Raw genomic sequence first — 14,854 nt, 5'->3', positions numbered from 1 at the left:
AGGTGTCAGCTTATTATATTTTTCATGATTGTATATGAAATGACCCTTTAGAGATTTTACATGGGAACAGCATGCTGCTGGTAAAACAGAAGTAATGTTAGCTAGTACCAAAATTTGTGATATTGTTTCTTTGTAACCAGTCGAACTTAACATTTTGATTGTATTTTTAAAGTACAAAGAAGACACAACAGTTTTTTCTTTTTTGCACTGATTAGTGTTTCGCACTGAGAAAGAATTCATCCCTTCCAGACTTTTGCCTTTTCATGTCTAATTGTTCCTCAAGGCTTTCCCTGAAGTGTCAAATCCCACTTCACACTGGCATCCCCAGTGTGTTTTTACTGGGGCAGGTGTCATGTGCTAATGCGCCGTCCCACAGGAGACCCTCCTCATACCCAGGCTGTGATTGTGGCCAGGTGCTGTTCAGGTGTGCAGTGCAGTTTGGGTCACAGGTGCTGCCAATGCTGCTCCCTTTTCCCTCTTCATACCCAGACTCTCTCACATACACACAGACACTGTTTACTACAAGCTTTCACAATAAGAGCAGAAAATATGGACTCAAATATTTTTTTACACTTATTGCTTTATCAAAAGTGATGTGGCATAGATAGACTGTGTGTGTGTGTGTGTGTGTGTGTGTGTGTGTGTGTGTGTGTGTGTGTGTGTGTGTGTGTCTGTGTGTGTTTGATGAAGCAGAGACGAGAGAAGGGAAAACGAGGGGATGTGTGTAGTATAGTTTAGTGGCTGTAGCCGGTCATTATGCAGAGCTGCAGGGTGTGCTTATCTATTACTGCGGTCAGTGGAGCATGAAAGCTGAAGACGAGCTGAAAGGGTCCAAATCCTGTTCCTCCTTACCCGTGCCGCCCACATCTCCCCACGCATCCCAGCCCACCCCGCCTCCTCGCTTCTCTCGGCCCTACCCCGCGCCGTCCTGCCTTGCTTCCTTAGGCCCCGGCCCCCAGCATGTGACTGGTGAGGCTGACCAGCTGCAGAGGATCAGCTGTAGTCTGAGTAGGCCTCGAGGGCCGTCTCTCCATAGAGGATAGAAGAGTTGTGGTATAGCTAAGGTATGATGACATAATAAGTCTCTGAGAGACAGCTGCAGGGGTTAGAGTGCCAAAGTTATATTTATCAGCAGTGCAAAGGTGTCTTAATGTTGCTGCTTTCAGTCACTTTAGTTCATTTTCGTAATACTTAATCTTGTTGAAATTGCAAGGTCGAGGCTATAAGATACTTAATTGCATACATGTGTTTGCAGATGTTTGCACAACAAAAGAGTCAAATTCTGTGTTAAAACTTTCCCATAAAAGAAGTTTTTATTAATCCAAATCCTTCCTCATTGTACTTGTTTCCACGTATATCCCACATCGCTCTCCCCTCCCCCCGTTCTCTCGTTGCTTTCGTCTCTTTCTGCCTGCAGCTGATGCCAAGAGGAATGTTGGGGGATTATTTAATACAAGCACAACACTAAAAGGGAAATGATTCATTCAGAAGAAATGATGTTAGAGGAACACTTTAAGTCTGCTGACTTTATTGCTTCACATTGCGTTGTTGATAGCACTGTTATATGTCTGTAGCTTTGATGTACAACGAGTTAAATGAGATTGTTAGGCAAACTTTTCACATGATCCTTATATGTGTTATTTAGTTTTGAAATGTTATACAGCGTCACCTTTGACTTTAGTACCGGTGATATTTACAGATGTTGTCTTTCGATCATTCGGGCTAAGCTCCTGTTGTTGTCAGTGGAGGCCATTTGAAATTAATATCCCCATGCTCATAATCTAACCTGTCAGCATTTTCTGCTGTACACACCTGTCGCACACTGTAGCCATCACAAATAAAGAACACATGAAAAAAACAAAAACAAAAAAACGTTGTCTTGAGAGCTTTGGTAGGTAACTCTGGACTAACGTTTTCTCAAGCTCTAAAGATTAGAGCTTGAAAACATTAGAGCTGTGCTTGCATTCATCACGTAAACGTCTGGACCAGTTTTGATAAAATCCCCTTTGGTAGCAGTATTTGAACTCAGGTTGGGCACAGATGGGTGACAAATTCATCCTTAGATCTTCTTTTTTGCTAACTCTACCAGCTAAACTGGAGAATGCATGAAATTGACCCCTGGTTCCCGCACATCAATTTCTTCAACACGGACAGGTCAGGTTTTGAGTGAACTTTGTAGTTTCCCTCCAATAACTGATTGGAGGGAAACCGATTGGCCACCACCTCAGAAGTTGGGTCCTTGTTGAGACGAGGCACAGAAAGCCTGGCCGGCAGTGCTCGTTAATTCTCTTGCCCACCCCTCCTCTAACTCCCGCCTCCATTTTTTTCCACGGTCACAACTGCTTGCCCAGGCGTCCTGCGTCCATGCTGGGAGTGCTGGCAAACAAAACACTAGATAATGTTACACTCCCGTCTTGTTGGACTGCAGTGGACTGTAATTGGATAATAAAATGCAAACATTTGTTTCGCCTTTACTCCCACTTGACAATGCCTGACATTTTCTCCTGCGCTGGCACAGCCCCGAGAGTGTGAAGTGTGGGAAGTGTAGAGCGAAGCATGGCTCTGTGAGACTTTTTTTTTCTTTACTGCCATGAAAACGGGGGTGGGAAGGTAAAAAAAAAACAACAAACCAACAAAATTCCAACTTGAAAATCAACAAACCTCTCTTAAATGGTGACTACAATTTATGCCCTCATGCAGTGCCATCCACACAGAGAGTACTCATCAAAAGATTTATCCCCTTCAGGCTTTTTTTTTTGTGTGTTTTATTTAGTGCAGGCTTTTGTTCTCAAGACTTTTCGGGGGGTTTAGGGGTTTATCTGCGTAAGGAAATATGCCCACAGTGCTTGGAGCTGGATCAGCATTCCTAACCCATGTGTGTATCCTTCCTTGTCCTTCACCTCTCTCCGGCTCTCTCTGTTGTTTCGCTGTTCAACAGTTGTTTGGCTTGTACTTTGATGCAACACACTGACTTGATTCTAATAGCCGGCTGGGGGACATTTCTTCAGCTTGTTAAATGTGCTCTTGTTTCCCCAGACAGCGCTCTGTCTCATCCTCGCAGAGATGATGGCGCTGAGCTCACACGTGAATGCGAGATGCAGGGGAGCATGTTAGTGTCCCCGCTACAGCAGCATCCATTACAGTGTTGGTGTTCACATGGTGGGAGACGTTATTAGGGAGCTCATCGCCTTTCTCCACTGAGAGAATGGATGTGTGATTATGAAGTCATCAGCTATGAACCAGTGAGGCTGCGGAGAAGCACCCCTCCTCATGGGTCCTCAGGGTGCCATTGATTGGTGACCATGTGTTTGTGCCTGATAGACTGTGAAATGGTGTGTTGCTGCACGGCTGTGTCACACCTGCGTCCCACCAAGGTGATTGATTGGTTTGGTCATGTGGAATGTTCCCATCTGGTCCGCAGTAATGCATTTTTTTCCTCATTTGTGAATAACAAGCACTGGCAGGAGAATAGTTGGGCTTGGAAAAAGGCAAAGGCCAAGCGAAAACATTTTCCCCTGTCCACCTCCACACCCCCCTTTTTTTCCCTTTTACCGAGTTAGAAGAAATTCAAATAGACCGAGCCACGGCACCTGATTATCCTGGGAGAGGGGATAAATACAATCAGGAAATCCCCATCTCTCCTCTCATACAGAGAGATGGATTTTAGGGGGAAAATAAACTGGTTAGCTGGAGCGAAGGGCAGCAGCTAGCTGCTCCTGATTTTCAAAGTCATACTTCAGGGGTAAAAAAAATGCGCAATAAAACGAGGAATATGTTTGATCTCGCTGATTTAGACACCTTCTCTTGATTAGTAACCCCTTCTGGTTTTTTTGACTCATCTAAAAGCAGTATAGTTTTCTCCCCCCCCCTGAGCCAAGTGTGTTATTTTGTTCCTCCTTCTTGCATTCTTCCCAGTTTGATTTCCCTTAATCCTGGTCCCTTGCCTTTAATTGATCTATTCATTCCACCTAATGGCTAATTACACATCAGGCTGCGTGAGCAGATGCATTTATCATCATAGTACATAATAATCAGTGACATTTCAACAAAGAAAAAAATAAATATGCAAATAAGAACTCATTAACATTTGCTCTTGCTGTTTTGAATAATGTTGGCGCTGACAAGGCTGTGCGCAGAATTGATGTTGAGCTCAGGGCGAGGGAGTCATGTTTCCTCGGTGCTTTGTGGCTCTATTATTTTCCTCTATCCTACTGTTGTTTCTAATGCTGGGCTGTAGAAATCTTCCACCAGTGTACACACACACACACACACACACACACACACACACACACACACACACACACACACACACACACACACACACACACACACACACACACACACATTCACTGCCCTAACCTCTAACCCAGTCAGCTTTTATTTACAGTCTAAAAAAATCTGCTGGGAAGCATCAAACAGACTTGGATGGATGGATGTACACAAACTCATAAGTGAAGGAAACAAAAGGAGGCGTGTTAAAAGGTATGGGGGAAAAGCGAGTGAGTGTACGCCTGGCATGTCCTTGTACCATCTCTGGTTGCCAGAGGAATGTATTAGTAACCATGGAGCCTGTCTAATTTTACTTCCAAGGCACCTAGACAGCCTAAAACATTAGCGTCGCATAGCTGAGAGTACCTTACTGACAGTTTATCATTTAGTCACGTCGGAGTCTGACTCCTGTAGTGCACATCTTTCTTTAGGGATTCAGCATTAAGCTGTATTAAAATATTTACATTTAAATGCTAAAGTAACATAAAAATGTTGAATCTTGGCTGCAACTAAACCTTTTTTAAAAACCGTTTTGAGTTTAGGAGTTAAGGATTCAGTTTTATTCATTATGTTTTGATGTATTCGACCGTAATACACATCGGGTTTACTCAAATAGTCAAAAATGCACAGATTCCAGCGAAATAATGTTACTTTTGCTGTATGTTGACCAGTTGTTCTTACATCTGTAGTAACCCCCCAAAGGCCCATTGGGAGCCAGAAAAATCATGGGGAGTCATCACATAATGACGCGTATAAGCAAAGATCCACAGACACAGCAAAAACAAACTAACTGAGTCGGCGTGTGATAAGTTCACTTGCTTTAAGCATAATTCCTCATACTGTATAATGTGTTTGTTTTCATGGTCTTGACTTTCCTTGGAGCGAAGGAAACTGACTCATTTTCTGGATGGAAAAAAGAGACCCTTGGAATGCATCTGAGAGGCAGTGAAGCACGCTCGCTAATTGGCTGTTTTTGTGGCAAGGGTTTTGAATTGATCCCTGGGGATGCTTAGGTCACTACCTCTCACAGTATCAAAATAAGGGGCTCAGCACAGTGCAGTGCTATACTGTGGTGCAGTCTTGTGATCAATAAGGAGGCATGCTGTGAATGACTGGCCAGCTTGCCTTTTTTTTTCTGCAAAATTCCTGCACCTACTGTTGTTTACACTCTGCTCCACTAGCTCTAGGCAGATGACGCTGAACTGGTTTAAAACTGGCAGGTAAAATTTAAAGTCTTTTAAGCATGAGTTACATTTTTATTGGTTTAATGTGCAGATTGTATTTAGCATTTACCTACAAATTGTTTGCTTTTATTTAAATTAATTTTGTTTATTAACACCCTATGAGGGGTGCTTTGTAGACGCCCGTTAGACAGTCTGGGCTTCTCTGCTCAGACTGATGCCCCCATGACCTGAACCCAGATAAATAGTAAAAAATGGATGGTTGGATGGATGAAAGTCTTATGTTAAATGTGTTTATTCTTTTGAGTTTATTCAATTGTATGACTTGATAATCACTATTTTTAACACCACAGTGGTTGTATAAGGCCTCAGTCACGCAGGCCTTAGGGTTGATTGGCAACCACTGCTTGCTGGGAAAAATTTGTATTCCATAATCGATTGGCAAGTTATTGCTGGAGGTTGCTGACTGTCGCTGGGTAAATCACTTGCAAAGAGGGTGCTTGTTGCGATCACCTGTTGTTTGCATAGAAAACACTGACTTTTCTGCAAACACGCACTAACTGCTTGCTGAGCAGTAGTGAAGCTTGGACAGTGTGACACGAACTGGAAATGGAGAACATTCGCCTTTAGAGTAAAAGTTGTGCCTTTTGAAACATGATTGAAAGGATAATGAAGCCCTAATGATGTTGAGAAGACAATCATGGTTCTCAGTCACATGATCTGTCATCTTTTGTGTTTTATACTCTGGCTGTTGCAGGAAACACCATGTGGAATTCATTTTTAAGCAGTTTAAGAAGTATGTGCCCTCTGAGGTTGGTGGGTTAAAGTTATGAAATGATAGAAAACATCTACAGAAGTCTTATTGAGCAAAAATACCAAATTCCCACCTTTTGTAGTGTAGCTGTGTAACAGCTAGTAGTGGAAACAGGTGTCTTGGACAGTTGTGAATATCTTGCTTGGTGAGTACCAGCAGTCCAGGTTGGGAAATTAAAAACAGAGATGTGCTCAGCCCCAAAACAAGAAGGGAAATAAGCAGACAAGGAGACCAAGACCCTAAAGAGAAAACTGACAGAAATATGTTCCCTCTTGAGATGCAGTGAGAGAACGTGCCAGAAGTTAATGTACCAGGGTAACACTTGCGAAATGTAGTCTGTGTGGAAGAAACAGTAGAAAGCAGCCACTCTTGATAAAAGGCACATGGCAGTAGCCCGGAGAATGGAAAAACAGCAAAAGACTGAAAAGCATGAGGAAAGCAACTGTTGGATCTGGCTCAACAATAGGTGAACTAAAAAAAAGTCATAAAAGTGCTATATTTAGCAGAAACTGGGCACAGAGGAAATCATATGTGTCATCTGAAGCACGGTGGTAGTACAATAGGACCATGAAGAGCCAAATTATTTGTTAGATATGAAAGTTTTTCTGCTTCACTGTGCCAAAAACTTTGGAGTGGCATGATGATTCAAAAAACTCTTAAACTCTGAGTAGAGTAGCTTCACTACAAGTGTGTGAAAAGCCTTGCGTGGCACTACTCGAGCGATGCTTTAAAATCTGTGGAATGACTTCATGATGGCTGTTCACAGCCTGTGCAAAGGTGCCAGTGACAAACTGCAGTGCTGTATTTGAAAGTGAGATATCCACACAGAGAAGAAGACCCGAAGCTGTTAAAGCTTCCAAAAGTGTCTCTGCAGTGTGTTAACACCGAGAGCTGGATGTTTTCAGTTTGGTATTTGATTCATCCGTCCATCCATCCATTTCCTGTCACTAACGGGGGTTTAAGGAGACTTTGGCATTTCCTAGGCCGTCTCACAGGTCTAATCTCTCCAGTCCTGGATGTGCACAGGCCTCCTCTGAGATGGGACATGCCCAAAAATTAGGAGGACCCTGGGTCCCCTCAGTTGGCTCAGTCGAAAAATATTTATGTCTAAAATGCTGGCTTTAATTTTATTTCAAGTAACTTTTCCATTTAATTTTGTTACATAAAAACAGCATAAAATGTTACATTTACTGGAATGACTGGTATACATTCAGTTTATAACAGACACATTTTCCTTAATAATGAATTATTTGAATTAGCAAACCTTTGTTTTCATATATTTCAGTTGCAGTCTTTAATCAAAATTATCATTATATTATTATCATGTCTATTGAGGGTGAAGAATCATTTCTTTGAGTGCTCCTTCTGATGTGGAGGAGTAGCGGCTGAGCTCCTCTGAATGACCAAGCTCCTCTAAGGCTGATCCCAGACACACCAGAGTGTTTGCCATTTGTTCTCCTTTATTAATATAATACTATTTGTTTGGGGAAGTCCTTTTTCTAGTTTGTTGCATGGCTGCAGGATTTTAGGTTTTTAGGTTTTAACCGAACTGCCGATGAGGTGTGTGGCCTGGGAGATAAAGAGACTTACCTCAGTGAATCAGCTGCGTTGTGCTGAAGATGGATCCTCCTCTGCAGTGAAATTGTAGTTACACCTTCTCATCTCTGAGTGATATGCTAATGAGCAGCTTTGCCGAATATTTAAATCAGAATTGATGGGATTTTTTTTTCCCACTCTTGAGATTGATTTTTCATTGCATTGGGGATATACTGAGTGATGTCTGCATATATACATTCGTATTATTGATGGTGATTGCGGTAATTAAGCCACTTTACTCGCGTTGCTTTCTTACATTTTCTATCTCTCACTGATGTTTTAAGGCACATAATGAATTGTGCTGTCTATCAATCACTGCACTTCGGTGACTCATTAGTGGGCCTGTGACGGCACAAAAAGAAAACACATGCTTTAGTCCCATGTAGAGCCGCACAGAAAAAATGGGCGTACTCAGGAAGTAATAATAACAATATTTGTGTTGCTCTTGTTGTGAGGCTGTGATCACACAGGCTTCCACAGAGGAGGCAAAACAAAATGCGGCCGATAACAAGCCTCAAGTACATGAAACGGTTAAATCCTGCTTTTATTTTAATTCTCTTTCCTCACAGTAGGGATGTGCTTTAATGTATAAGCTTCAAACGTAACTAATTCAATCATGAATGTGCAGTTTAAAAAGTTACTTTGAGTCGTGTTCATTAATGGGAAATTCACTTTTGTACTGTGACCTATTTTCCTCCCGGTAAGTTGCAGTATTTGTGCGTCAGACAGAAGACAGTGTCACTACATGATATTTTATTCAGCTAATTTAGGCTCCTGGCTTTAGAACCGGCCAGCCCAGCAATATGTTCCATTTGATGTATCACTTTGTTCTACTTTACCTCAGCGTCATAAATATGAATTCTCCTGAAATTTGTGAGCAAATTCCTGTAAATCTACATCACACCACAGAGAGATTTAAGCTGTGTTTTTGCACCACACATCGCAGAAGGCACTGAAGTGTTTGCTGAGGCCAGCAGGGAGAAACATGATCAGATAAAGAGGTTAGAGCTGCTGCATTTGCTGAAGAATAGTTTAAATAAGCTAAGAGACCTGCTCATCCATGATCCCTGTGCATACTCCTGAAGTTAAACCAGCGCTGCCATTGGATTGGTCCTTCGAGTGCTGCTGCATCCATCTCTTCTTGCTGACAGATTCATGAGAGATAGAGTGCGGTCTGAATGGGGGTTGACATGTCTTGTGGTCTCACAGGTGCTTAGTCTAGCTTCAGTTTCTCCAAATTTGTGGCTCTGACACCTTATTTCTCACTGATAGTTGTAAACCTATATTTTGTACATTACACTTGCTGTTCCATGATGTTTTATTCTTAAAGTCAATTCAATTTGCTAAATAATGATGTTTTTACTCTCAAGAACAGGGTAATCAAAGCAAAAAAACAAGACAGCTATGCCCTATATTTGCAAATTGGCACCATTTAAGGAAAAATGCAACCTGTCTATTATGATTAAGTAACATTACATACAAAGCAGCAGTTTTCTGACTTCTGTAGCTGTTCATGCGAACCGTGTAATTTTGCAGGACATATTTGTGGCATTCATTTTTTCAGATTAAGCTAAATTTTTCGGATTATTTTTTTTTGTTGAATAAACATGTTTTGACTAATCAGACCACTGCATTTGGCAACAAGTGCACTTGTAGAACAAAACGCAACCCGGTACTGAATTTTACAAAGATATGGAAATAGTAAAGCCATGCTGTTTTACCTCAGACACACACTTAGACGCTGCTGTGGGTCAATCGGCTCTCTGAAATGATTTATCTGCCTCCTCTGATGTGGTCCCAACTCTGCCGACGACAGCTGAAACTGCCCCCGCTCACATCCTGAAATATGTACGAAAGCAGTCGTGAATCAACTTCTACTGCTGGATCAAACCTTCTTGTGAGAATTGGATGAATTCAGAATCTCAGTTTCTTCTTTCTTCTTTAGAAAAATCCAGAGCAGCTCATCATCGCTTCTTGTGGATGAATTTGTTGACCCCCCCCCCTGCAGATCTTTCGGTGTGTACAAGTTTCCATTTGAGAAATTGGGAATTTTATGTAGTTTTTTAGCAACACGCTCGATGTAAAGGGCTAAACACAGTAGGCAGCACTTGTTAGACTTCGTTCTGTTAGGCTTTGTTCTCATGGCCCTGAGGGACTGCTTCTCTGTGTCATAGTGTAAAGTGCGACTGTTTTTGCAAACACATCTGCTGTTTGAGTCTGGGCCTACGACACTAACGATTTATTATTCACGTCAGACGCGGTGTGTGTGTGTGACAGAACACGTGCTTGCAGTGAATATTCAACTCTTGCACTTGACCAGACCTTTCTCTCTGATTACATCTGATGAGTGAAAATGAATTTCACTAAACCGTCTTCGAACATGAAAATTGAAGAAAATAAAGAAAATAAAGAAATTAATATTCTGATTCAGAGGAGACATTTCATCATCCTGCCATGATGGAAAACGTTGGTGGTAACTGACAACTTAATCCTATTTCTTTTTTGCAAGCGCAATGGCTCAGAACTGTTTCACATCATTGTTAGAAAAGAAGCAGCTTTGCCAGTTAAACGATCCTCTCTGAGTCCCTCAGCTTCCCTCATCTCTAAAGGCAGTATGCACAGATGCAGAACAACTGTCTCCTGCAGGACTGCTCAGATAAGCACAAGTGAATTCTCTTAGATGTGCCTCGGTTCACCTGCGCATGTGAAAGTGCTGTTCAGATCAGTCATTGTGTAACAAAAGATCTGAACTATGCAGGTTTTTAACGCACAAAAAATATTTACCTTGTCCCCAGAGTAAACAGAATTTAGTTCCAACACTTTTGTCTGTGCTTGTAATATTTGGAAGTCTGACAAAAATAATGTACGATGCCGTTAAAGTTATTCATCATTCTCCCAGAGGAGCTCTCATTTGTTTGTTTGTTTTTTCCAGGGGACTAAAAGTGCTGAGTGTGGATATTGTGATGTGTGTGATTCATGGGTGTTGTGTGCTTTAAGGTCTATTTCCCCCCCTGACGGATCCTTGGGAGCCTTCCTCTGAGGATTTGACACTGAGAGACGGACTCTGACAGTTGGATCAGTAATTATTCACCAAAACATACTTTGCATACTGAAAACTTTGAGAGTCATAACGCAGTTTTACAGAAGTATTGCAGGTGTTGCTATTGGTCTGCTGAATAGTGCTTGTAACAGAACCTGCTTTTACTGGATTCCAGATAAGGAAACTTTTCGTGACTGAACCATTTACTGCAGGACAGTTGAGTACATTTGATCTCTTGAATGTAAATGATTTTCTGTACATAAAATATTGGTTTCAGAACTTCCCATTTTGCCACTGCTGTGTTGATGTTTTTGGAGCCATACTTAGATGTCAGTCGACTGCAATAGTTTTGCTTTTGTGGACTTTGTGTGTGTGTCAAGCAGACACACATACCTACTAGTTGGTGCTAAGTAACAGACTAGTGCCTCATTTATGCTTGCTGTTGTTTCGCTAACAAACAGAGTGTTGGCCTGCTGCACACGTTTTTTGTAACTTGGCATTTCGTGGCTGGACTGAAGACAGGCGTGTATGAGCAAGAGGTCAGAGATTACAGAGAGGGATCATCTTGCAACATCTTGAAACCGATGTGAGACTTTCTTGAGTAAACTCTGAGAAAGACTCAGCAATTGCTTTCCTTGAGTGCAGCGAGTCCGTTCTGCCTCAAGCACCAGTATGAAAGTTGAGAGGGCACATGACGTCATAGTGGGCTTATTAAAGTTCTAAAATTCTTGGTCCTCAGCGCAATTAATGCAAAGTAAGCCATATTTTTTCTACATAGCTCCATTAAAAGTGCTCTACAGTTCACCAACAGGGTTAGGGTTATGTCCAGTTCAGCTTCTCAGATTCAGATTTGAGACCCTGAAGGCTTCTGCCTGTCAAAAGGGATATACCCCTACCTTCAAACTGGAAAAAAAAAATCTAAATAGCTGACTTGCTGGAGATGGGCTACACCCTGTACAGGTCATCAGTATATTGCAGTGCCAATCATTTACACACACATTCACACCAATTTAGAATCACCAATTAAGCTAACATGTTTGGTTTTAGACTGTGGGGAGACCATGACTAGGGGATTCAAACCTGTGGCCTTCTTGCTCACAACAGAGAAGCAACAATGCTAGTTACTGCACCACCACACCGCCCAATTATCCAACTATCAATAGAGACCAAAACCATTTTCTGTACTGGGCTGTAAACATGTTTATTACTGCTGTAAAATTGTTGAGTTTAACATGCAAGTCTATAGTGATTGCCTCACTTTTGGAGACAGCTTCAAGTGGCCATTAGAGGAACTGCCAGGACTTGGCTTCAGTTTTCAGCCCCGGAGATTTCCACTTGATGTACATCCATGAGTCCGTCAGCTAATCCGTCTACTGATTCAATCCCTCGTTCTTTGTGTCCTTCCTTTTCCTGCCAGCATCAGATGATATTACAGTAGACAGCAGATGAAAGTGGGACAAACTGGGCTGTTCGCTTCAGTGAAAGGAACAGCAGTTCCAAGATTGCCCAAAGATATTTTATTATTGCTCTAAACAGAAAAAGAATCCTCCTCGAATAAAAGCTCCCAAATTTGTTAAATGATATGTCAGTATACTACAGTAGACTCTTTGTGGGCTTCTGTGTTGTTTACATGTTGTTACCCAGAAAGAAAAATATGAATATTTCCTTTACAATAACATTTTTACCACATTTAAGCATGCTTGTGAGTTTTTTCTTTTTCATTTAAAGCCCTCAGTTTTTCTTAGTAGACAACATCTGACAGCAGCAGAATAGGTGTTCATCAGGTATAGCGATAATGTTTTAAATCATTACAAGGGCAACGCACAGGGAAACCAAACTCCTCATTTGTGTGACTGCTCGGCACAGGAGCTGCATCACAGCCTTCACCGCTCCAGTGTGGCTGCTTTTAACTAGCACTGTTTGATTGACTGTGTACTAGACAGCCTCCAGAAGCAAATGTGTGACCTTAAATTGAATAATGTGAAAATCCTGTTTTAAGCAAACAGGTGCAACAATGTACAAATCACTGTGAGTAAAGTTAAGAACACATTACAGCAAATTAAGTGTTCATCTTGCGCTAAATGCTTGACTGCAGGCTAAATACCGCAGCCTGTTATTACTTATAAAACCATCTGCATTCCATAAAAGTTCCATAAAATACTGAAATAGTAATTATTCTTTTTTTGTGTGTTTTACAGGTAAATCAGAGAGGGCTTCATTTCATGGATATGGCAGGGATCCTGCGGCATCTGGCTGCCAGGTGAGTCTCTCATTGTTGCTTCTATATAGACCTTTACATCATTTCCATCCCGCTTTTAAAATGTTTTACATCAGGACAAATAGCTGAACAAGATGACTGATCTCATGAGCTACTTGGCACATGACGTGTAGCCATGTGGTCATTTTACAGTAAATCAAGACTTACACAGTTCCCAACTTGGCTCAGAAGACAGCATGGTAACAGTTTGCATATGAATGATCATGAAACTGACCTCACGGCCAATTGTTCGTCAGTGGTGCTAGTTTCAGTCCTTATGCAAATATAACCTGCAGTCAGCTGAGACTGAAGAAGTCACTTAGATGAGTGAGGAAACGTTTCTCCCACTGAAAACGCTACATCCAGATGAACAGAATCAGCTTTTTGGGAGAGCATGGTACCATTTGTACCTTTGTGCATATTGGTGCTGAGGTGTGCCTCACATGAGCTGCAGCTTCTTAACATTTAATATCAGAATTTCAGGATTTTTTCACCACAAAATCTGACATGGAATAGGGAAGCTTGTACAATCTTGAGATCTATTCAAGCTGGAAGAGCTGAGCTGATGATTGTTGAGTGATGTTTGCATGTTGTTCCTCCCAGACTGACTACAGTAGCACAAAGGAGGTCAGACCCAGTGCTGCTGCAGGTATTCAATGTCACTGAACAAAGGCAACAGCAGAAGTGGGTCTGTTGTGCCATGTGAAAGCTCCGGCATCAGTGACAGATTGTTTTTTTTGTTTTTTTGCAAACTATTTTCCTGACCTACATTTCATATCAGCGAAATTATCTTCATTTCTTTTGTGCTGCTTCTCATGTACACATTAGGTTTTTTTAGTCCCAACTAAATTTGGAACTTTAAAGCATCAGATAGAAACATCTCAGTGGTAAACTGTGTCAATCCTCAGCTTGCAAAGAGGAATCCAAGAGGGCACGTGAGGCAGGTTTTCAAGCCAACTACTACTACTCTTCATCGGGCTGAGTTGACCTCACTCACACACTCTACGCTCTCCTGATCTCCAGCCGATTACTCTAATTAGACCAAGCTCTTAATTGGGCGTCTTAACCCAGTTTGTCAGGGTTGTAGAGGTCAAACAGATATTGGTGACAGGGTAACATGGTAAGCTTTCAAGGCTGGCGGAGTCTGTCCTCTCATGTTAAAAAAAAAAAAGATATGTGAAATCTTTTTTTAAAACAAAATAGAATTTTTTGTTTTCTGCTTTTTTTCTTATTATTCATTTCTTTTAAAATCAACCAGATCTGACAGAAAGTTCCCAGTCAGCTGATTTTTATTTAATAAGACATGCAGAATTTCACCAAAATGTCCACGCACATTGAGCAAGGCTCAATTTTACACTTTTTAATTCTTTTAAATATTTTTTTTCCAAATTCTGAGCCCTCGCAACTTATAGACACATTCAATTTTCAGAGCTTAAGAACGTATTCCATCTCAGTTACATTTTATAGCCTTTAAATTTTAAAGGCATTAGAAGTTAATGCTCAAAGCTGGTCATAGAAAGTGCTGAAAATACTGAGCAAAAAGAAGATTTTGGTTTTTGATTGTGGCATTTGCTGTGGGTGTAAAACTGATTTGGTTTTAGATTTTAACAGAGCCTAAATATGCTTTTCAGCACTGAAGGCTTCATGTGGATACTTAAGTTATATGGGCTCATAAAAGCTGGAATAATTATGTGAAT

General features: G+C 41.3%; 1 protein-coding gene across 4 annotated transcripts in view; it reads left to right on the top strand.

Annotated features, from left to right (window-relative positions):
- Window positions 1-14,854, top strand: part of tcf12 (transcription factor 12) — an 83,232-nt gene that overhangs the window by 29,997 nt on the left and 38,381 nt on the right. For all 4 annotated transcript variants that reach the window (XM_063476023.1, XM_063476041.1, XM_063476012.1 and 1 more), the window contains exon 6: window positions 13,099-13,160. In XM_063476023.1, the coding sequence (XP_063332093.1) occupies window positions 13,099-13,160 (62 nt within the window). The remainder of the gene's footprint in view (window positions 1-13,098; window positions 13,161-14,854) is intronic.

Source organism: Pelmatolapia mariae, linkage group LG1 (genome assembly GCF_036321145.2).
Source record: "Pelmatolapia mariae isolate MD_Pm_ZW linkage group LG1, Pm_UMD_F_2, whole genome shotgun sequence".
Lineage (NCBI taxonomy): Eukaryota > Metazoa > Chordata > Actinopteri > Cichliformes > Cichlidae > Pelmatolapia > Pelmatolapia mariae.
The sequence above is the reverse complement of the archived record's forward strand: the minus strand, read 5'-3'. Positions and strand labels throughout refer to the sequence as shown.